Here is a 23,704-nt window from a genome sequence, read left to right on the forward strand (position 1 = left end):
ACTGCTGAGTAATTTAAATAAATTTGTGTTCCATTGACTGACATCCAGAAACTTTCTGTAAAAGATGCTGACAAAATCCATTTCTTACAGTGGTAAAAGCAGATAATAATCAGACAGATACACACTTTAACACTATACAGGAACATGAAGATTACCTTTATTATTTATACAAAAGTGTATCATTTTACTAGACCCTAGGAGAGACACTGTCATCTACAACCACTGTGTTCAAATACTGTGAAGTACTTGCAGGTGTCCTCTTTATACATAAGAAAAATTCTGATTTCCTCTTCATTTATGCTTTTTGTTAGTAAAATTTTTGCAGAAGTGTTCAGTTATTATGTACTCTGGAGAACTGAGTATTGTTTTGTGTCTGATGAGGAAGCCTGTATTCAGAAGAGATTTGAAATTAAAAATGCTGATACTGGATAAGTTTTATGACTTTCAAAGGTGTTAGAATTAAAATACTCTTTCTAGACTCTTGAATCATCATAATTCGCAGCAAAATAATATCATATAGCTAAAAGGGCTGGGGTTTTTTCACAGCTTGGTTTCAACTGAGTCTTCTACATCAGTAAATGAATGTTCTAATTCTTTCCAAAACAAAGTTTTAAGTCAGTGACATCCAGAAAGTATTTTAGAACTCTTACCCTTCAGAACTCAGGACTGAAAACCATCTCTTTCAAGAATTTTCAATTTTATTGGAAATATTTTGATGACAGGAAGGGCTTTTTTAGAGCATTTCATTGTACTGAATATTTTGAATATTTGTGAGGGTTCTTGGTGTTATTTTCCTCAGTAATACCTGCCAAAATGTTGTAGGTTTTTAGAGCACTGTTTGAAAATCTTTCTATCTGATTGTAGGAAAAAATTGTCAGATGTTTAAGACATTTGGTGTGGAATGAAAGGGAGTGAGAAGCCCAATTGAAAACAAAAACTTAGTTTAAAACAGAAAGTGTACTCCAAAATATTTTTTAATTTTTTTCTGGGAAAGAAACGGGTGGTTCTGCATAAAAGGGGCAGTTTGACTTAAATTTTTTACTGAGATTTTTTTCAAGCAGGCAGCAGTTTCTAATCTTGTGTTCAAAGGACACTATTTCCAGTTCCCTTCTAACCATTCACTGCTGGGTGCTGTTTCATTCACCTGAGGAAACAAATTGGACTTTTTATCATCATCCTTACCTTGTGTGTTCCACAGCAGTTTGTTTTCTACTAGCACAATATTAATTATGCCACTGACAGTAATATCAACCATTTGGAGCAGTAATTCACTGAGCCTTGTAGCAAAGCCCTCTGTCCTCAGTCCTCTCCAGCCTTTGGTTGTGTGAGTTCTGTGGGACTCTTGGAGAATGGAATTGGAAGCACAAGCTGTTATTTTGTGGTTTGACTTCTTTGTCCTTAGAATGAATTCTTCTTTTCCTAAACAACCCTCTCCAAATCTTTGTCCCACTGTGTTTATGGACTGAGCTTTACTCCAGCCAAGAAAATCTGCATACATTATGGAAGAAAAAAAAGATTTAAAATTACTTCAAAAACCCAAGTGTTAATTGTCATGTGAATATAGTGGCTCTCCACAGTCACACTTCTTTTAGGGGCCATTATTGCTGGATAAGCAGTAGCTTTGGGAAGGTAATGCAGGCTGTCTCACTGATAACACAAGCCATGTCCTCAGGGAAACATCATACATTCCAGCATATTTCAGGAAATTTCATAAATTTCAGCATATCTCACATGTGTCAGGCATGTCTGCTTCTCAGGATGGGACTTTTTTTCTAAAGGAAATATATTTTTGGTTTTCCCTGAAAGCACATGGCTTTGTCTTTTAGGTAAATTACACTGCCTTAAAAAATCCCCAAAAGCATCCCATCATCTGATTCATGAGTCTTACCCCAAATCTAGTGGGACTTCTTAAAACATTCAGATCTCCCTTTAAGTATCTTTCTAATGATGAATACTCTCCTACTGCCCTCTTTTAACCTCTTGACTCCTAGAATGGATAAGGTATGAATGTATTCACTAGGAATCTTTTAATTTTCTTTGGAACTTGGCAGTATGATTTTATTTTTTTTCCCCCTGCTTGGAGTTGCTAAGAGGTTTAGAAGCTAAGCCTGGATCAGTGACCAGAATTGAGTGCTGGATACACAGAAGGCTGTGCAGAAGATGCACATAATGCTGTTTGAAGCCATTATTAAGCATTGCTGGGATTTGTGTTGAGAAGTGGAAATTCTTGCAAGTGGTATTGAAAGGGAGATGTAATACAGTATATCTAAAATGTAGAAATACATTCAGATGGTATTACAGCAAGCTGAAAAACAGAAGCTGCACGAGTCAAATAAAAGGTAGAAAAACTTGAAACTTGGCAGTTTATGTGTTTATCATATGCTTTTTGAAAATCCCTCTAGGAAATGGTACATTTTAATGTAATTTTGAATTTTTTTGGCATGTTGTTACAGGTCTTTCTTATTATTTTATTTTTTCAAGGAATCCAAAATGTACTCAGCTTATTCTGTGCCGTGCTTACTGAAAATAAGGTTCTCTTTCACTCAGCAAGTTTTCAAAGGCTCAGTGATGCCTGTAGGGCTCTGGAGTCTTTGATGTTTCCTCTCAAATACAGGTGAGTTAAGTTGGCTTTCTTTGAACTTGTTAAATAATTTTATAACTCATTTTATAACTTCTATTACAAACACGAATACAATTTATTACAACAACAAGTTACTTGGATTTTTTGTTTGTCCCAGACAAAAAGAGTTGTGCTATAGTTGGTAAAATAAGCAAAGCTCTTAATGATGCTAATCCTGGTGTGTGCACATCATTAATAAAAACCTGGTTGCATCGTGGCAGTGGAAACAATGAAGGGAGAAATTCCACCTGCAAATGTAGGGTAGAAACACTCCTCACAATCCAGAACATTCTGTAGCTCAAAGATAGCAGCTACATTAGTGTATGTCAGTTTTAAGTCACTGACAAATGTCCACCAGAGAATGAATTTAAGTCAATAAATCCTCTCTGAAGTCAACTGATCCTCTCTAAAAAGCCACAGGTGGATCCAGAATTTTGAAATGGAAAACTTAATGTCAATCAATTTGGTTTTTTTTAGGAAGACAACATCTAATTCCGACTCACCTGTTTCAAACTATGCTTGTATTTTTGTATTTTTAATAGCTTGTTTTATTTAAAATACTTCAGAGATTAGCTTCATTATAATACAGAATAAGAAGGAAGAACTGGAAATTGAGTTTTGGAATATGTTTCTTAATGTTTAACTAATAATAAATGTGAACTTCTAATAACTCTAAATTAGGTGTAGAAATTCACTGATCAATTTAGATGCAGCTCTTGATGTTGTTCTGATGAACACACAGAGTTTTTTAAATTGTCAAACCAGGTAAACAGTGCCTGAAATAGTGTTGTTTAGTTGTCATTTCAAGATGAAAGCAAAATATTTCCTTTATAGACTTCTTATAAAACAATATTTTACAAAAGGCTGAAGTGCTGGTGTATGGCCACAAATGAATCATGTTTTTAAAATTAAGGTATTGTTTATAACTTAGTGCACCTGACTACTAACAGGAAGATTTTTTTAAGAAAAAAAGTTGCCTTATGTGAAAGGATACTCCTAAGCTTTTATTCTGTTTGATTTCATCTTTTCACAGTTATCCCTACATCCCAATTCTCCCTGCCCAGCTGCTGGAGGTTCTCAGCTCCCCCACGCCTTTCATCATCGGGGTGCACTCTGTGTTTCGCAATGACATCCATGAGCTGGTGGGTACTGCTGCCCTCCCAGCCCAGAGCCTGCCCTGTGCTCAGCTCTGAGCCCTCCTGGGGGCTTTGGAGGTGCTTCTGGGAATAATTCACATCTCTTCAAAATATTACTCTAAGAAAGCGAGACAGTCAGGGGAAGAAAAAAGAGAAAAAAAGCATAATTTTTTTTTTTTTTGTAAATACATTGAGACTGTAGAGGGAAATGATTTTGATTCTGGTGCCAGAGGGGAAGGAATGGATCCATTCCTGGCTTTGTCATCTATTTGTCCTGAGTTTGAACAATTCACTTAGGATTTTCAAGTGCATTCTCAATTGTTTTATTTTACCCTTTTCAAGTATGTGTTTGGAGAAACTGATCCAGGGTTGCAAAAGGTGCTTAGAAACATGAAATTTTACTTCTAGTTGCCCTCACTGTGTTCCTTTGCAAACAGCTTATAAGATATCTCATGTCTCTGAACACAGACCTGGAGTATCCAGAAACAAAAGTCACTTTTGAAAGTTTAGCCTAATTTCATTTTCTTTGGTTTAATTTCATTTTTCAGGGCTAGATTCAGTAATAGAAAGTATTTGGAGTATTTCCTGTATCAAAAACATTCTGTACATTAAAGTTGGTACTGTTTTAATTTGTTTTAGTAAACTTATGTGCAGATCATTGTTCAGAAATTTGAACTGTTGTGTTTTTTTTAAGCTATGCTCACTGTATGCACTTTTACAATTTGTCCCTTACAGTTAGATGTAATCATAGCAGACCTGGATGGAGGAACAATTAAAATTCCTGAATGTATTCATCTGTCCCAGCTGCCAGAGCCACTGCTACACCAGACTCAAATGGCACTTTCTCTGGTATGTTTAGATAAAATCCCCACATTTCACCCTCTCACCTATTTGTAAAGAATGAAAAATTTCAATATTAAGCTTTCAAGCACACTGGAAATGAGATTTAATAGATTGATTCATGCATCATCCCTGTTTTTAGAAGAGTTAATTCTGTGTAGTTCAAGTTGGTATCATCAGTAATGGAAATCTAAAATGTCTTTTCACTGTTCAAGAGGTAGAGATTTTTCCTTTGTAATGGTTTTTAATAAGAGTATTTGAGCAACATTATTACTACTCAGTTCTGCTGCCTTTCTGTGTTTATAAATTCATTTCAACTGTACATTTTCTAGAAAACTAAAAGATTAATAACCCTTTAAATTTTATCTTTGTTATGCCTCTGTTTCAGAATTTAGGAATGATGGATTCTACATTAGTGAATTGCCATAAAAAGTACATCAGTTTGTCTTTTTGCTATCATTGTAATAAAATAGAAATCACCTTATTTGGAGGCTTCTGAGCAAATCTTATCTTAAATAGAAGAATTTTTAGTCTCTTAATCTGTTTCAGCTGCATTGACTCTAAAATCCCTAATGGTATTGATCAGTTTCATGGACTGTGACAGGAGTTTTTGATAACTAACTCACATATAGAATCCTGAAGCTGAGAAGTTAATTCCATTTTTATTTCCATACAGTCTTCACAGTTTAACTCAATTTATTATTTGAGGTACTCAATGTCAGTGAATTTGAGAAAGGAAAAAAAAAAGTCTTTTTCTCAGCAAAATGAAGGAAAAAAGATTATGATTTCAAAATTCTCTAGGTTTTGCATCCTGATTTGGAAACAGCAGATTATGCATTCCCTCCCCCACGAACAGCTTTATCACACTCAAAAATGCTGGTAAGATTTCTGTCTTATTTTCTGTGTCTGACTTTCATAAGTGGAAAACTGTTGAAATTTTAGACTAGTAGCTTCCTTTTAAGAATTTATGTTTGCTTTCATCTATACTATATCTATACATACTATACTATGTATTTATAGTATTACTGGTGGAGCTAGAGAAATGCATTTTTCCCTCTAATATCATTCTGATGGGTTAGAAGTTTTATAAAATCCAAAAGCCAGTTCAATTTAGGAACACACATTTGAGCTTTTGAGATGTGGATTATGTGAATAGGTGAAACTCTTAGGTGGTACAATATATTTGTTGTACTTATTTCTGCCTTTAAGATTGGGATTTTTCATTGCTGAAGACAGGGAATGTCATCCAGACTTAATCTAAACTAATGGAAGAATTCAGCTAAGATCTCAGTTTGAATAGGAAGGTTTCAAATTAATATGATTTTGTATCAAAACAAGAATTTTGTGAAATTTGAAGAAATTACCATGTTTTCAAATAGTCAAAGAAGTCAGGGTACAAATGTACCTGTTAAAATCCTAGAGAGCAGGAGAAAATGAGCATGTCTGTCAGTAAAGGGAGCCATACAAAATTTAAGTTAAAAATAGAACAACATGGATCATGTTCCAGTGCAGAATAAACAACCATCTAGTAAAATACTCCAATAATATATTCCAGCTTTATATCATTTTATGTATTCCTTTTATCTTTAAAAATAAATTCCAGGCTGTAATTTACTTAATTTGGTTGTTACTTAACTGATGAGCTGGTTATCTGATAGTAAATACTGTGTGTAATATTTAAAATTACAGTTTGTAACATAACACCATAAAACCTGAGGTAATAAAGGAATTTTTGGGATCTCAGGTTTTTTGAGATGGCTGCTGAGATAAAATAACAGGGTGGCCCAGGATTTGATGTCAGTCTTTAGTGGCACCTGGGCCAGGTGGAGATGTCACTGCCCCAGCTGTTCACATCATTTCCATTAATCTGGTGGTGTGTATTTAAACACTCTCTTAAATAAATAATCCAAGACTTTAAGGCCCTGCTATTTTAAACTTTTTACAGTAACTGGTGGCAGCAGCAGCAGTGCCACCTCAGGCTCCTGCTATTCCCTGCTGCCCCTGCCTGTGTAGTGCTTCAAGCCACAGTTACTTTAGGGAATGAATCCAGGCTAAAGTAGCCTTTTTTCCTTTATTTCACATCAGGTTTCTCTCATGGCAGCACATTTGAGTGGTTCAGGACCTGAGCACCCCTCAGCCCCCTGGCTTTGCCCAGAGCCTGTGCTGCAGGCACAGCCAAGACCAGCAGGGGTGGAGGGTGGCTGTGTACAGGGTCTGCCATGGCCATCTGGGGACAGGGCAGGGCATCCTGGTGGCCATCAAGGTCCCTTCCAGTCCCAACCATTCTGTGACACAACCTCACCCCTGTGCAAATATCTCTGCTTCATGTGCTGCACTGCTACACTCATGGAGCTGTAGGCATTTCTCATACAGATTCCTACAAAGTCTGGAGAAATTTAGGGTGTGAGGATGCTTTGACAATTCAATTGCTGCTTGCAGGACAAAGAAGTGCGAGCAATCTTCCTCAGGCTGTTTGCACAGCTCTTCCAAGGATACAGGTCGTGTCTGCAGCTGATCAGAATTCATGCTGAACCTGTCATTCACTTCCACAAGGTAAAGGAGGAGCAGTTCTGTGTATTTATGGTGTTCCTTTGTGCCATGTTATTCCCACAAGCCTGCCTTTTGAACAAGTGGTGAAGTTTAAAAATGTAAATAAAGTTATCTCCATGTGATAAGCACATCATTTTGGCATAGCACAACATCAGTCTGTTTTAGTGGGACTAATTGCAGGGACAGGACAGAAATGTACAACAAAGTTAACACTGAAATTTAATACAAATAAATATTTGAGGAATCACTGTGGAATTTTGAAAACCTCTGTATGTAATAACACATTACTTGAAGGTACTACTTTTCTCTTTTATTACCTGTGAGATTTAAAAAATGTGTGCCTCAAATTTCAAATTTTTAGGTATAAAAAGGTACTATGTACAGTAGAAAATTGAATTAGAAAGTACCACTTACTAGTATAAGCTGATAGGCCGGTGAAAATGTTTAACTAATATATAACAGTTGTTTGTAATTGCAAGTTTGATGCTGATTAAAAAAGGTGAATTTTTTTCTGTTTTTGTTGCAGGCAGCCTTCTTGGGCCAGCGAGGCTTAATTGAGAATGACTTTCTAACCAAAGTCCTCAATGGAATGGCATTTGCTGGCTTTGTGTCAGAGAGGGGTCCTCCCTTCAGAACCTGTGATCTTTTTGATGAGGTGAAAACTGTTTCTGTATTCCCAAGTAAATTGCAATTTACTGTGATATTTCAGCATGGGAAAACTACTGGAATGCATCTGAGTCCCCAGTGTTTATTGGATCAAGTTTATACTAATCACCTCAACTTTTTTTTTCTGCTAAGGAGATATTTCTAGCTTACTTCCATAAAATTACACCATTATATGTATGAAGTTAAATATTTGTATAAATTTTGGTAATGCTCTTCCTGTTGTCAGATCTGCAGCTTCACAATACATTGCATGTGCTAGTACAGAATTATTTTCAGTAATTTAATTATATTCTCTGAAATGTTAACAACCTCACAGAAAAATATTACATTAAATACATATCCAAGAATGTAAACTGAGACAAAAAATTTCATTTTAAAAAGTAATGCTGCAGTTCTTTTACTGTGTTGGTTTTGAATTCAAGGTAGAGTAAAAATAGAGTGTGATATTAATTCTGTGTTGTAGTAGTAGTACCTATGAGAAATTTGGATTGAGGTATAGAAATGTGACAGGACTGGTTTAGGTATGTAGGACTTTCTTTCTGTCTGGTAACAAATGCTGCACATGGAACTGAAAATGTCTGATGTTCCAGAGCAACATGGCCTTACACATTTTTCAGTGCTCAGCTTTCTTTCCTTGGTTTCAATTTAAGATTAACATTTCATAACTTAAATAGGAAATAATTTTTTTAGTTGAATTATCAACATTTTTTATTCTTTCTTCTTTTAAAAAAAGTTGGTGGCCTTTGAAGTCGAAAGAATTAAAGCTGAAGAGGGCAATCCACCAAAAATGATAAAGCATGTCAGAGAACTTGCAGAACAGCTCTTCAAAAATGTAAGTTGTCTGTACCTGCTGCATCTGGAGAGTTGAGATGGTAACATTGAAAAATCTGATTTCTCAGATTGAGCCAGTGTCCAGAAAATGGAAGTGAATGCTTGTGGTCGTCATCATCTACATTATGGCAAAATTTAAAGATTATTACATTTGTACATGCAAAGGAAATTCAGTGTAATACCAGTGGTTTATTAATGCTAATATTGATTTAGATATAGCTACATCTACTTATCTATTCTTAGTGGGTATTCACATAAGGTCTGTAAACTGCTATTTTTCTCTGCTGCCAAATACATTTCTCTGTCTGCCAAATTTTTCTCTGTCTATGCCAAATACATCTCTTTTCTTGCCTGTCAACAGTTTTCCATATGAAAATTATACATTTATAATGTATATTATATAATATATATAATACATATATCCAATGTGGCATAATGTGTACTTTCAGCAGTTCTCTCCAGACCCAGTCACCCTGGTTTGCATGCTCAGCAGGCATTATTTCATTTTTCACAGCCTGTTTCTTGAACAACTCCATTTCCAGTTTAATTTTTGCCTTCATGTCATGTTTATTTTACAAAATGCTTTTATAAAATCTCTTACCATTCCTTTAGCTGGTTCTGGGATGGGGTTTTTTTGTTTGTGGGTTTTAGATTCTTTGTTTGCTTTGAGGCTTGTGGGCTTTTTTGGCATAGCATCTTGATCTCCCTCCCCCTCACGCTTCTGTGGTTATTCAGACTCCACAGAGCATTATCTGGTACACCATCAGCTGACACCTTTGTCACCCTTTCTTTTCTACATCCCACTTTCCCAAAACTGTGGTTTACATCTACAATTCTGAAAAACAGCCCACAAGAACTACCAAATGTTACTAAGTTCTGAGGTTTCTTTTGTGTTCTGTATGTCTTTTCTGATGATGAGATTTATTTATACCATTGTGATTGACCTGCTCCTTCACTACCACTAAGTCAGTGACTTCACAGGAGCACACACTGGTATTCACTAAATCTATGACTTTGTGCATTGAGAAGTCAGAGTTCTGGTAGTTTGTGCATGCACCTGTTTTGACTGAACATAGGTGAATGGTAACACTGCTCAAGCTGTGCCTAGAGCTGCCTGATTTTAAACAGACGGCTTGTTGTGTTTTGACATCTTGTTTCACAGTTTTAATAATCACAGTATTGTAGCTGTGACAGTTTAGATACAAGGGAGAGACAAGGTCTGTTGGTGAGAGATAATGTCTGCATGAGTCTTGCTGCTATAGGTGGACAGTCCAAGGCATTAGACCTTCCATTAGCCCAATAGCATGGACATCTGACATGACATTTGTGATGTTCAAGATAAAAGTAACTTTCCCTGTGTATTTCCTCTGAATCTCTCCTCTCACTGAAATGGATTTTGGAGCAGTTACTCTCCTTTTCTGGAGTTTTCTGCCCTCTGTCTTCTGTTACTCCCTCCTGAATCTGTGTTCTCTTTCTCTTTCTTGCCTCCTCTTGCATCTGCTGCTCTCATGCCCCCAGATTTTTGGCTTGTTCCAAAAAATTTTCCTTTGCAGAGAATGCATGTGGCTAAGGAGCTGCTCTGTTTTGTCTGCTGTTTCTCAAGTTGATGCACTTGATCTCCTTGTTGCCTTTTGCTCCTGTAAACAACAGTATTAAGCTCCTGTTTACAAGTTTTCTTCCAAACTTACTGTGCATTTACAGAGAGCCCTCATTGATGGATAGCACTCTTTGGCAGTGGTATGTAGCCAGTAATGGGTAACAGCATAGAGTCAAATTGGACAGCAGCAATTTCAGATGTGATTAATGGTAACCCCAGAATAACTGAATGAGGAGATGAAAATACCCCATTTTTTTTGATTACTGCACCCCTGAAAATGTGAGCTGTCATCCTATGCATGGTGGTAGATAATCTCTCTAATGAAGAGCTTGACTGTCACACCAGCTTATATTCAAGTCCTTAATATTCATAAATTTGCATAAAATCAGCATAAGTTAAGCAGGGATTTTCTTTTGCTCTTGTTTTGAATTTTTCACGATGACAAAAGAAGTTTATAAAAGCCTTTAAGAAAGTTGGAAATATTAAAGTTAATGAGTCAAGGGCAATATGAATATGAAACATTTTATCAATCATCTGCATTAGATATTTGACTTCTTAATCTTTCAAGTATGGGAGATTGTCCAAGCAGCAGCAAAACTCGACGGGGCAGATGGTGGCAGCACTGCAGGATTGCTTTGGTGTGTGACCCTTTGCTCTTGCCCTGCAGGAGAACCCCAACCCCCACATGGCGTTCCAGAAGGTTCCGCGGCCCACGGAGGGCTCGCACCTGCGCGTGCACGTCCTGCCCTTCCCGCGCATCAACGAGGGCCGCGTGCAGGAGCTGCTGCAGGAGGGGCTGGCCAGGAGCCAGGGGGCGCCCCCTGCCACCCGGGGGGACAAGAAGTGCGTTGTTCCAGCAGGTCCCCCCGTGGGTATGTTCATTTGTGCCCTGTGCTGCCTGGTTCTCACGGGTGATTGGCATTTCTGCAGCGTGTTGCTCCCAGTTTCGTGTTCATGTTGTGGTTTTAGTGATCGTGGCAAACTCTGGTGCCTAGACTCCAGTGTTTGCCATTCTGAAAGCCCTTTTTTATCTGCCTTTACTAAGACAGATATTATCTGCTGCCTTCTTTACTAAGAAGTCAAGCATCCAGAGAGTGATGGGTGTAACTGCTAACAACAACAGTGGATTTGATCTGAATTAGAGTTTGAGTTGAACAATTAAACTAGATACTGAGTTAAACAATTAAACTAGATGTTGAGCTGAACAATTAAACTAGATATTGTACTCAGCCAGGCCTGTTAAATATCAGCATAGGTCACTTGTAGCACTGGCTGAACCAAACTTTGAACCGTTTGAGTTCCTCCTCTGATACCCAGTGAAAGGCATGTAAATTACTGGAAAAAGGCAAAGAGCAAAGATAACATCTGTGTCAAAAGAAATATGCCTATATTTAAGCATAAAGAGCAGATGTGGACATTGTAAGCCTGTCATTTTCATTTTAATGCCAGAAAGTTCTATTACTCATAGTCACACTCATCGATGTGGATGGTGGCATAAACCAGTATGATTAGTCAACTTGCACGTGAAGAGCTTGCAAAACTTTTGAAGGATGGGCTAAGAATTCAAATCCATCTTTAAAAATTACATGTCTAACCACGAGACTCCAATGAATTCTTTCCTTCTCTACTGCTTTTCTTCAAATAGGGTATGGCACTTGCATAGGCAGACTCGCCTGACTAGGCAGCAGCTCTTCAGAAATTAATTTGGGAACTTTAATGACTGTAGGGCAAACATGACCCAGCTATATCAAGCTACTGCAAAAAAGCCAAACATCTTAGTAGGATGTATAAACAGGAGTGCAGTCAGTGAACCCCATGGAGAAATCTTTTCATTGTGCTCAGTAAGACCTCAGCTGGATGTTTGTGTCCATGTTTGGACACTGGAAGACTGTCTCCATTTTTGGTTCTGTTGGAGGGAGTCCATAAGAGAGCAACAGGAATGACCAGTGGTCCAGAGAATGTGACCTACAAGGAATGATGGGGAGTTGTTTAGACTGAAGACTAGGAGACTGAGGGGACACAGAATAGCAGGCTTCAATTATACAAGAGACAGTGAGAAAAAGAAGGGGAATAATCTGTAATGATAAGAAATAATGGGTTTAATTGCAGCACAAAAATAGAGTTATTTGTCAGCAAGGCATGGTAAAATGAGGATGGTGAGGCAGTTGAGTGGATTTCTTGTGCAGCCATGGAGTCTCTCTTATCACAGAACATTGGGAACATATTAGACAAACATGAGAAATAACATAAATAGAGTTGATCCTGTCTAGGGACAGCAGGATGAACTAGATGGCCTCTTGAGGCCCTGCCCAGGCCTGTTTCTCTTTGGGTTTATGCAAGAAGAGGATGAACTCTCTTCACCTGCCTTTGCTGTTGACTGTATCATTGAATCTGATACTTACAGAAAATTTAAAGGATGTGTGGTTATGTTCTGTTGTCTTTCTTCAAAAGGCTAGTTGCAGGAGAAGGGATTTTTTTAAAATAAATTAATTTCTGTGTCAAAGCAGGGAGTTTGCTGGTCTTTTCCTGAGGAACAGCTTTCACTCTTACACTCCCTGCTGAGCTGTGTCTCAGAATCCTTGGATATAAGTAGCTCATTATTACCTACTAGAGAGGCATGTCCTGAATTTAGATACTATTTATTTGATATTATAAAGAAAAAGAGAATGTTAGTTCTTGCTTTCTGAATTTTGTTGAAAAATCAGGGCAGAACAGTGGATTAAGAAAATGAGATCTCAACAGTTTGGAATCAAGATAAGAGAACAGGTTTGTCAGGTTAAATTCCATGTTGCAGAATTCTTGTCATGGCCATCTAAAAATAGTTATCTACTGCTACAAAATGTGCAAGGCTACGTAACTCGCTGCAGATCACACACGTTTATTATTAATTTCTGTTTATTTATGTATTTCATCAGCATGTTAGAGGTTATAATCTCTTTGTGCCTGTATGAGACAACAAGAACAAACAGTTAAGAGAATCAACTAATGCAGTTACAATTCAGAGCACTCTCCTTTTCAGATGGAATAGGAAAACCAGAGATTTGGGATCTTGTGTTCCCATCTGCCTGCAAATGGCATTTGCCTAACAGAATAAAAGGGAGGACACAGTAATTATTTTCTTAAAGAAATTTGTGGTATTCTTTGTGGTTCTTGCAGGCATTTCACAGATGTATATTCTTCTTTTTCTTTGTTAGTTTCCATAATGGAAAAAGGAAGCACAGTTTTCAACAGTGCTCAAAGGCTGGAAGTTGTTAGAAACTGCATCGCGTTCATTTTTGAAAACAAATTTCTGGAGACTGAAAAGGTAATAAAATGAAATTTTAATTCTCCCAAATTACTCTCTGTTCTGTTAATGAGCAAATGGAGACTGGCCTAATCACAAAGTACATTTTGAAGTCTTGTTACAAATGCTAAGGATTATTTTGGCCATTTAAATGAATGAAGTAAGCAATAAAAATCATCATCTAAATACAATATTGTGTGTAATATGAGGCTAATGGATTTGAAAACCTGTTTCTAATCCTACATGGGTGAGTTGAAAACCCTTTTTGCAAAATTCATTACTGTTATAAGTAGCATTGTCCGCATAACTCTTTTTTAAGAGGTGGATGTATATTGGTCTAGCAGCATTAATTAGAAGGAATGCAAACAAAAGGCATACATATGTGCTTTGGTGTTTAACAGCCAATGTTCCTTAGAAATTTTCAGTACAGTCAATTTTGCTGGTTTTAAAAGCCAGTAATTTGATAGAACTCAGAGATGAATATAAATATTTGGCATGTCTACCTTCACTGAAATGTGCTAGTGAATTCTTATCCCTGACATTCTTATTTTCTCTTCACTGAGAAGTTGCCAGGTTTTGTAGATTCTGTCCATAGAGTTTTCTGTTATTGATTGTAGAACAATCACTCAAACTTACAATCAAATCTAATTCTACATTTGAAAATGACTGTAAAATTATTTTAAGAAATTTTTTGACTTCTACAGTATCACCTGTATATCTGTGATGCTGTGCAGATCAAGATAGAAAATGAGCTTTGCTTGATTTACAAGTTATGGTGTCAAAATGCACATGGGAAAAGTCCTAATCAAGTGTGTAACACTTTTAGAGTTTTCATCCAAGCAGAGCACAGTAGTTTTTAACCTCATTCAACTTCCAGACACATGGGCAAGTTCAGTGGGTTTTTTGTCCTTCTATATGGTAAATTTTTCCTTAGCAAATAGGCTGCCTTTTCTTACTTACCTGTTACCTTCAGCCTAAGGGGCCACAGCTGGTAATCACTGTTGTAGCATTTGCTGCATCTTTCAAACCTTGATATAAATACTCTGGTGGCCCTGGTTTAGGATAAACTGCATGACAATCTAGTGGCCTCACTGCTATGAGAGCTATGCCACTGCTAAACCCATGTGTCATTCATTGCTTATCCCAAAATCTGCTGCTCAGCCTTGACAGGCAAACTCCAGTCTTGGCCTGGCTGTACAGAACAGAGCACTTGCTTTCATCCACAACAATCCATTTCTGATTTCACATCCATTAATGCCTGTCCACATTAAAGGATTTCTATTTACACATGTAGGTGAGAAATGCTGTTTAATGTATTTGGAAAAAAAAAGGGAGAAATTTAGTACTTGGTAGCTCAGGCTAAATCAGCCATTATGTGAAAGTTTGATAGTCAAGCTAAAGGATAATTTCCAGAGTTGTTCTTTGCTGTCACTTGCAGTTTCTTAGTAAAACATGAATGCTATTCAGTATGAGTAGTGCCACTGAATTCCATTTCCATCAGTGAGATGTTGCTCTCTGCAGACCCTGCCTGCAGCTCTGCGAGCCCTGAAGGGCAAAGCAGCTCGGCACTGCCTGACACAGGAGCTGGGCCAGCACGTCAAGGAGAACCGAGCCATCCTGGACCACCAGCAGTTCGACTACATTGTCAGAATGATGAACTGTGCTTTGCAGGTACAGCATGGCAGGGCTTTGGCCTTGATTGTCTTCCTCTTCTTTAGGATTAGGATAAGCAAAATTGCTTAGAGGAGCAAATTTGCTTCTTGTGGAGAAGCAAAATAATTGAATTACTCGAGCGCATCTTACAGTGATGTAGGAGATACTGCTTGATGGTGAATTGAAGATATTTTGTGGTTGAAAGAATAAAACACTCAGGTCTGTACAGATCTGTCTGATATGACAAGCAGAAAAAAACCTGTTCCCATTATTAATAATTTAGATACAATTTAGTTTTGATAGGTAGTCAAATGATTTAACTTAATGGCTTGAAGTGCTTTTTTTTTAAATGAGTGGGTCTTGGCTTTTCCAGGTCAGTTTCAACCCAGAGTTCCTAAAATGTGTATCAACCACTGGTCACTTAAAAATCCCAGAAGTTTGCCTTCCTTGTTTAAACAGAGTTTAAGAAAGCATAGTTTCTGCTTCTGTGGCTCATGGTGGCAGTTCTGATGTCACAGTTTGTCAGAAACTCACTGCAAGTGCTTGCAGTTCATCTCCAAAGTTAATTCTACTGACAAATTATTATGTGCTGAATAAGCATCAACACATGGGGCAGCTGCCTATGAAAGCAAAATATGTGGGTGACTTCTTTTGACTTTCATTTCAATATTTGGTCTTTTTTACCTTCACTTGTTCTCAATTCATTATCTGTAATATTTTATAGTCTTAAATGTTTTCTTACATGTCTCTTGTCTGAGAATGTAGAGGTATTTTTATTAGTTTGTAATGTGATCACATTTGGTTATAATTTTTCTTTTGTTGACCCTGTCTAAGATATTGTATCAAATTAGGGACTTGATGGAAGCCTTAGTATTTTGATCCCACTCTCCTCAAACCTAAAACCCACTGAAATTATTCTGCAACAATTTATAAGAGGTTGACCCACATTTTTTAAAAGGTGAGTGCTAAATGCCACTTTCACTGAAGTGTAGAAATAAATTAACATTGACTGAGCAAATGCTACCTCAGGTCACCATCAAATGCAAGTTTTGCTGTGTGTTGCACTTCTTGTTTGTTCACAGTAAGGTATTTTTCTACTGTTGTGAAAGAAGTCCATCTTTGTCAGAGCAGTGTTCTTAAAAGCAAAACTACTGCAGTCAGCAGATGAAAACTGAAGTTGACTGGCTAAAATTACACAGCACCTAGAATCTGCTTTTTGACACAGTTCTTCACCTTTTCCAAGTCCTAAAGTTAGCCTTAGAGTTGGAAGAAAAATTGAATTTATCTGTGAAACTCCATTTCTCTGTCCAAAATCATGACTAATGGAATATTGCACCTGCTGTATATTCCAGAGTTAGAAATTGTCTTTCAAACCAGAAAGCAGGATTGTCTAGACATGTCACAGATTTTGCTCCTACTTTTTCGATCATTCCTTGGTTAAAAAAACATCCAGCTCTTTTTAGAAAATAGGAACAAAATACAAATCCCCTTCATTTCTGTATCTTAGGAAAATTATAGCAGAAGAAAATGAAATTTGCTTTTCTGAGGAGAGAAATAGTAAAGTAGTATTAAAAGGACATCACCTTTTAATAAAATAATTTAAGCCAATTTTGCTCTGGAAGAAAAGCTTTTTTTCCCATCTTGGTGATCTGAAGGCCCAAGAAAGAGCTCAAGTTCAAGGAAATGAATGTGTCTGAAGAGTTACTGAAATTAAAATAAATTTTTCTTCAATAAAAATTAGGCTTGTTTTTCTTCAATAAAACTAGCAAATATAACTCAAATCATGCAGGAGAAAGAGATCAAATAATGAGGCACAGTTTTTATGCCTCCCTCCCCCCACCAACAGTATTTTCATATCTTTGAAAATATGAAATGAAAGTTTTCATCTCTCAGAAGTAAACATGGCCAACATGAAAACATCTGAACTCCTGACACTGGGCAGTGAGTTGGAAGCAAGTATTTTTAACATCTACTTTTATGACATATGAAGTTATTTATTAAGATAAAAACATGATTTATAATTTGTCTGTGCACTTTGCTCAAGTGTGGTATTTGAAACAATGTGTAAATTGTGACATTTTGGAGCTTCCCTGTATCAATTCAAGAAAAAAGCACTTTATTGAGAACTTAAATAAGTTTGCCCTTGCTGCAGTGGGATGCACCAAGTCAGCATTTTGCTGTAGACACATGAATTCTGTTAGCTGCAGGTCATAGGACCAAGCAATGTAAGCAGTGTCTGTTAAAAGACACAAAAATCTAATTTAAGAAATGTGGTCTTAACTAGAGATGTAGTGAAGCTTTAGGGAAATACCACATTAATTATGGATGGGGTTTTTGGGCAGAGTTAGGTTGCAGTAGGGCTTTCAGACCTCACTGAACTACTGGCATTGTAGAAACTGCCTCAGTTCTACCACCAGAGTTTTCTGTTCAAGATATTGCACATTCCCCTTGGCTTCTGGAAGATGGAAGCTGAAATCCTGCTGAGGCTGGAGCATGGAGAGGAGGGGAAGGGAATGCCCTGGCAGGGTGGCAGAGCCCGGGCTCCTGCTGGACACACTGGGTGAGTGGGGACCTGTGTGCAGCCAGCTCCAGCCCCATGGCTGGCCCTGGGGCACTCCAGTCTCACCTGCTCATCCAGCTGGGAAAGCTGATGCTCTCCAGCCACCAAACCTCTGCTCCTGATAAGATGAATTGTTGCAAGCTGAGCAAGTCAACATTTTGCTGTAGACTCGTGAATTCTGTTAGCTGCAGGTGGCAGAACCAAGTAATTTAAGCAGTGTCTGTTAAAAGACACAAAAAATAAACAATTTCAAGAGATGCAGGTTGGCCATTTCTGGAAAGTCTTTTAGATAGAATTCTTTGTCTTACTGTGAAGTGCCAGGTGTTACAAAATGAGGAAGATTGCACTCTGCAAGTCTAATGCAGAGCCCTCCATTGCTAGTCAAGATTTTTCTGATTGTCTAGTGGCAGGTTTTTTCATTTAATAGAATCTATTCTCTTTTTTAGTGGAGTCCACAAAAATAAAGGTCAGATGCTTTTTCAGAGCTCCTGTATACTCATTTTGTGCATGAAGAGCAGTATGTTAACAAAATGCTTGTGGTAATCCCACCAGGTATATTTTTGCTGGTCTCATGTCTGTTTGGCTTGAGAAAAGATTAAGGAAATGGAATAGATTGTTCCTACTATTGCTTCAAGTGAATAGCTGTTTGATTTGAGTGAGCAATTCCTTAGGCTGTATTTCCCCAAGGATCTGATCTAGCCATTTTGCAGCTGGGAAGAAGGGAGGGTGGTATTTTACCAGTTTCTCTGGGGATGGCAAAACGTGGATTTGCCGCTTCTCTGGTGGTTGTCAGCTTGAGTTCTCTCAGTCCAAGAGGGGCATTGTTTTGTTTTAAACTGTTGTTCTTTCAACTGATAACAGGTAGAACCTGCAGATTTTAATAGGCTTATGATTTGTGGAATAGTGCTTTAGAGTTTCATGTTAATCTGCCTTCTTTAGCACCTGTGGTAGAATACAGGAGGCTTTATAAATAAAATTAAAGTGAAGTATGATACAGCAAGTCAGTATTCAAGTGTTAAACATGCTCTTCTGTGTCTGAGAAGTATTGGCAATTACTGCTGCTGAAATAGAAATGAGAGAAGTATTTCTGATAGAATTTAGTAGTAGGAAGACCAAAATTACATGGAGATTGTAATGGTCATGAATTAAAGCAAAGACCTTCTGATAAGGGCAGTTAAATCCCCAGTCACTTTATTTTATCTCTGCTAGGAGTTGTCCCTGACCACTTGCTGAAAACTTTGTTGTCATGCCCTGAGTAAGACTTTTTCCCCTGAAAAATCATGTACTGTGGCAAACATTTAAATCAGCCTGTCTCACCAGAGTGATTATTACCTTTGATAGAGGAGCAGGAGCATTATGTTCTGTTCCATATGTTGTATGTCTAAGCTACTGTTAAAAAACCTGAAGTGTTGTGAAAGCTTAATATTGATTGACAATTCAGTTTATTCAAACAGATACTACTGCAGATAAAAATGTGGAATTATAGCTCTAAACACTCAGTCAAATTTGTTTTCCTCTGCTGTGGTTACCTCAGAAAAATTTGCAGTTCCACATAAATTGCTATTTCAAACATTTTTCTTTATGTTTTAATTTTCTATGATAACATTTGCTGACATCTCCGAAATAAATACTTAACTTTTTTTTTGCAACTAAAAAGCCTTTTTTTTAGCAGGGAAGCACTTCTATACAACAACACATTGTATTTTTAATACTTGTTCAGAATTTGTGGCAGAAACCATCTCAAGGCTCTATTTGCGTTTTTCTCTATTCATTTATTGCAGTCATAACTTGTCCAGAATTTCAGTTGTCTCTCTAACTTTCCTCTGGCAGCAACAAAGGAACACTGTATTTTGAAATGTAGTTGCACTTAATTTGATAAATTAAATGGTGGTAACAGCAAGAAGAGGCCTGAATACACTGTGGGGATGGTATTTGATAACCTGAAATGATTTTGATATTAAAAAGACATTCAAAGCAATTTGCATAAAATATTTAACAGTAAGTCTTCCTAAGAAAATTCATTTCTGGGGAAAGATTCTCTTCAGATAATGCAGGACACCTTTGCTGGGTAGTTGGAGCAGATAAAATTTCTTGTTTCCAAGGAAGAGCTCCAGGATGCTGCAGTACAACACTGCCTCTCTAAGATGTTGGTCAGTAATATTGCCTTGCTGCATATTAATGCTTTTGTTTGGCAAATGTGAGTCAAATTGGAAAACACATCTGCCCCAGACATCTGGATTTTCAATCTAAATGTGGTTCAAGTGGAAAAATTGTGCATAAAGCTGATAAATACGTAAATACTCAAAATTCTTGTCTTAAGCTGCAGGGAGGGAGTGAGGTCTCCTTGTGATGTGATTTAATCTGACACTTACACAGTCACCAGCACTGGTTTGGGACCTGCTCCAGTGTCACATCTGTGTCAGTAAACACGTCTTGTGCCAGTGTAACTGAGAGAATATCTTGAATAGTCAACTAATTAGTCACTGCTTTAGTGCTTTAGGTAGTTTCTGATGGATCACTGTGGCTTTCCATAGTGGCAACAAGCAGGTGTTTATCTTTCAAATGGATTATACTGAATGTTCTAGAAGTATACTTGGAGTGTACAGTGTGAAACACAACTTAGTAGCAACCAGGACAAAATTAAAAATGTAACCTGCATAAGGCTATAGCAAAGGCACATCTGGGCCATCATCTGTTCTCCAACATTGGCCAGAAGCAGATGGAAGATAATACTGATTTATTTTGCCTCTAGAACTTTGCTTCTGATTCTTCTGTGTCACTTCAGTGTAATAAGGGCCTCTCTTGTCACACTTACTATGCAGTCTGAACGGAAGGAAACTTTGATAAGCAAAATCAAAAACAATGGTATTCTATAACTAATATTAAATTTATTTTTCTAAGGCAAGTGACTTTTGTATTGTATTTTGCCACCAGATAAAGTTTAAAAAACTATCAGTCAGTTCTCAGAATTCAGAGGTTTGCAAATACTAGCCAATAACAAGAAAGATTTTATTATTCCTGAGAGAAAATCAGCTCGATGTGTGTGTCATATGATTCAAATTCTTGGCAGTATGAAGGTTACATGAGATAGCATTTCTCATATTTTATGTTGAAAACTATGTTGCTAAACATCTTTATTTTGGAGGGTTACAGTAGATTTCTCTCCTTTTGGATTTTTATTTTGTGACCTGTCTTTTGTTACTCAGTTTGACTTGCATTCCTGGAAGCAGAGTCTCAGAATTCATGTTTGAAAAACAGCACTATTTAAAAATATTTAAAGGTATTTTAAAGCATAGAAGGTCAGACATGAAGAGAAATCATGAGAGTTCAACAGGTCCACACTTAATTCTACTAATTCATCAGTTATTACCAGTTTGAACTTTCTTATCATGTTAGATGTAGTAATGGTATTATTCAAATGGGGGAAAAAAGGAGATTTCCGTGTTTAAGGCTTGGGTTTCAAACTTCCAGATTTAATTCTGTGTTGTGCTGAACATGATTTTGGTAGAGCTCTTTGGTCACATCATATGATTCCAAAAAGTTGAAATAGCAGCATTATCATCCTGCTGACTTTTTAGGGGGTCCACCTGTAAAATTCTGGACTTAGTAAAAGAAGTTTCTATTCCTTAATCTTTCTGATAATGTCTTTTTCCCAAGAGATTGCACGGTAGCAGAATATCATTGCACTGACATTGAACTGATAGTGCTCACATCATTTCTCTAGTCAGAAAATGGAAGCACACTGTAAAAGATTGTATTGTTGATCAGTTTTCATTTTTCCTTCCTTTGTTCTGAGGAACATTCTGTTTGTTATACTCATCATAGGATGGCTGCAGAGTCCTGGGAGATTGCAGTCAAGGGTGTCTGTCAAACCCAGAGAAGAGAGTTGATTTCTTTGCAGGGCTGCCTGTATCTGTATCGTGGAGAGTGTGTGTGTGTGTCTTCCCTACCCCTGCTGGAAGGCCAGTCAGCATTCCCTACCCTACAGCTGCCAAGGGAGGTGATCCCTTTGGCATGGCAGCAACCATTTTTTGGGCCAGGACTCTCCCTGTGTCAGTGCCAGTGTCCAGGTAATTCCTTGTGACATCCTTGGGGACCGCAGTGTGTGCAGTGGTGTCCCCAGCGAGGTGTCTGGCTGATGCTGCATGTGTGCTCATGCCCCAGGGGCTGTCTCCAGCTCTGTCAAACTGCCTCTGTGGTTTTAGCAAGGATGGGTTTTTGATGACCAGGCACAGAAAAGCATGAACAGCCAGCAGTGCTGTTCAGGAATGAGCTGGTGTGTGGCAGGGAAATTCCTGAATTGCTCTTTTCCTGCAGACTTCCGAGCCCCTGCTCCTGTTAATCTTGACTCCTGCATGGACCTGCCCTGCATGACTATTGCCCAAGACTGTTACTTGAGGAAAGGAAAAGAGAGGGATTAGCAGAAATGAGAGTCCCATGGCGTGCTGTCTATTCCTGCATCTGCCTTCAGCTTCCCTCCCTTCCCTCCTGGCTTCTGCCCACAACATGTGGTGTTCACACACTTCCTCCTGCCCTCAATGTGTGCACATCATGTGTACACACATGTGCACAGGCATGCCAGAGCAGGGCCAGCCTTGGTTTAAGGGTCTTTGCTTAATATTGTATAAAAATATCAAATGATAGAGGAGGGTTGGTTTTAATACAAGAACAAGCAGAACTGCACATGAGCAGTGACCCCAGCAGCTGCTCTGGCTGGTTGCAGCTTTGGGGCTTACAGGGGAATTTCCCTGAGCAGGGTGAGGAGGGTGGTACAAACCCATCCATCCCAGATGGGCCTCTGTGCTACTGGGCAGCTGGAGCAGGCTTTACTCAGGCTTTACTCTTCATAGATGTCTCCTTATTGCTGGTCTTGTGTTCAACCCTCTGACATTTGCTGCTGGTGCAGGACGTGCTCCCCTGCATTTGCTCACACACAGGTACCTCACTGAAGCCACGGAGCTCCTTGGAGTGCTGGCATGGTAAGCTCTGACTGCTCTGGAGCAATCATTGCTGCTAATTGTGGCCTTGTGGTTGCCAAGTGTTCCTAATAACTCCATGTTCTGAATATTTTTGGTCGTCGTGATGAAAAGCAGACATGTGTTTGTGCTCTGCTCACTGCTGTAAATAAAACAAGTCTGGCTTAGGCATTGTGTTGTGCTGCTGTGCAGTTGCTCTCCAGCCTGGCTGGGAAAGAGGTGAACTCATGAAAGGTGGTAAAAAGCAAACCAAACCAAAAAGTCTTTCATGTTGGAAAGAATAGGCACTTTGCTGATATAACAAGCTATGTGAAATCAGTGACTTCTGTTTTTACAGGTTTCATATCGCTAAAAATGAGGAAGTAACACATGGAATTTTGGTTTTATCTAAGATGTTAGGTATGTTTATAAAGTGTATTTCAGTACAGGTCCATCATTCCCTATAGAAATGTGTATAAAACACTGTTAATTATGTGACATGCACTTCATCTGCTCTGGTGCCATTCAGTGTGTACAAGTGGCAGAATATTGCATGGTATTGATTTGCTGTACCCATGCAGTCACTGTACCACATGTGCACAGTCTATTTTTAGGAAAGGAATTCCTGTGGATTGTGGTGTCTGCTCTTCCTTCACTTGCACTTCACCCTCTGAGTACCTGGTAAGCCCAGGTAGAGAAGCTGCAGTGAGACATTTCTGCAAGGTGTGCTGCCCTGGCCACCACCTTGCAGAAACATGCCAGGTGGACAACTGCTTTGTTGTTTCTATAAGGAATTTTATGAAGCTTCTGTTTCTAAGTGTTTGATTTTACAGGAATTTGCATAAAAATTCCTAATGGGTGGCTGCAAGAGCCTCATTATTTTTCACATGCAGTCATTTCTGAAGCAGACAGAAGATGGAATACCCAAAGCCTTCTAATCATTTGGCTGCTGTCATGTTTGCATAACCTTTGGTTTAAACAATTGAGATCTCAGCAGCTTGCATTCAAAAGCT

General features: G+C 38.1%; 1 protein-coding gene across 6 annotated transcripts in view; it reads left to right on the forward strand.

The window, feature by feature from the left end:
• Window positions 1–23,704, forward strand: part of SBF2 (SET binding factor 2) — a 231,713-nt gene that overhangs the window by 129,552 nt on the left and 78,457 nt on the right. For all 6 annotated transcript variants that reach the window (XM_077179816.1, XM_077179818.1, XM_077179820.1 and 3 more), the window contains exons 7-16: window positions 2,482–2,614; window positions 3,654–3,762; window positions 4,492–4,605; window positions 5,398–5,475; window positions 7,036–7,149; window positions 7,673–7,801; window positions 8,546–8,644; window positions 10,908–11,112; window positions 13,435–13,544; window positions 15,045–15,194. In XM_077179816.1, the coding sequence (XP_077035931.1) occupies window positions 2,482–2,614; window positions 3,654–3,762; window positions 4,492–4,605; window positions 5,398–5,475; window positions 7,036–7,149; window positions 7,673–7,801; window positions 8,546–8,644; window positions 10,908–11,112; window positions 13,435–13,544; window positions 15,045–15,194 (1,241 nt within the window). The remainder of the gene's footprint in view (window positions 1–2,481; window positions 2,615–3,653; window positions 3,763–4,491; window positions 4,606–5,397; window positions 5,476–7,035; window positions 7,150–7,672; window positions 7,802–8,545; window positions 8,645–10,907; window positions 11,113–13,434; window positions 13,545–15,044; window positions 15,195–23,704) is intronic.

Source organism: Agelaius phoeniceus, chromosome 6 (genome assembly GCF_051311805.1).
Source record: "Agelaius phoeniceus isolate bAgePho1 chromosome 6, bAgePho1.hap1, whole genome shotgun sequence".
Lineage (NCBI taxonomy): Eukaryota > Metazoa > Chordata > Aves > Passeriformes > Icteridae > Agelaius > Agelaius phoeniceus.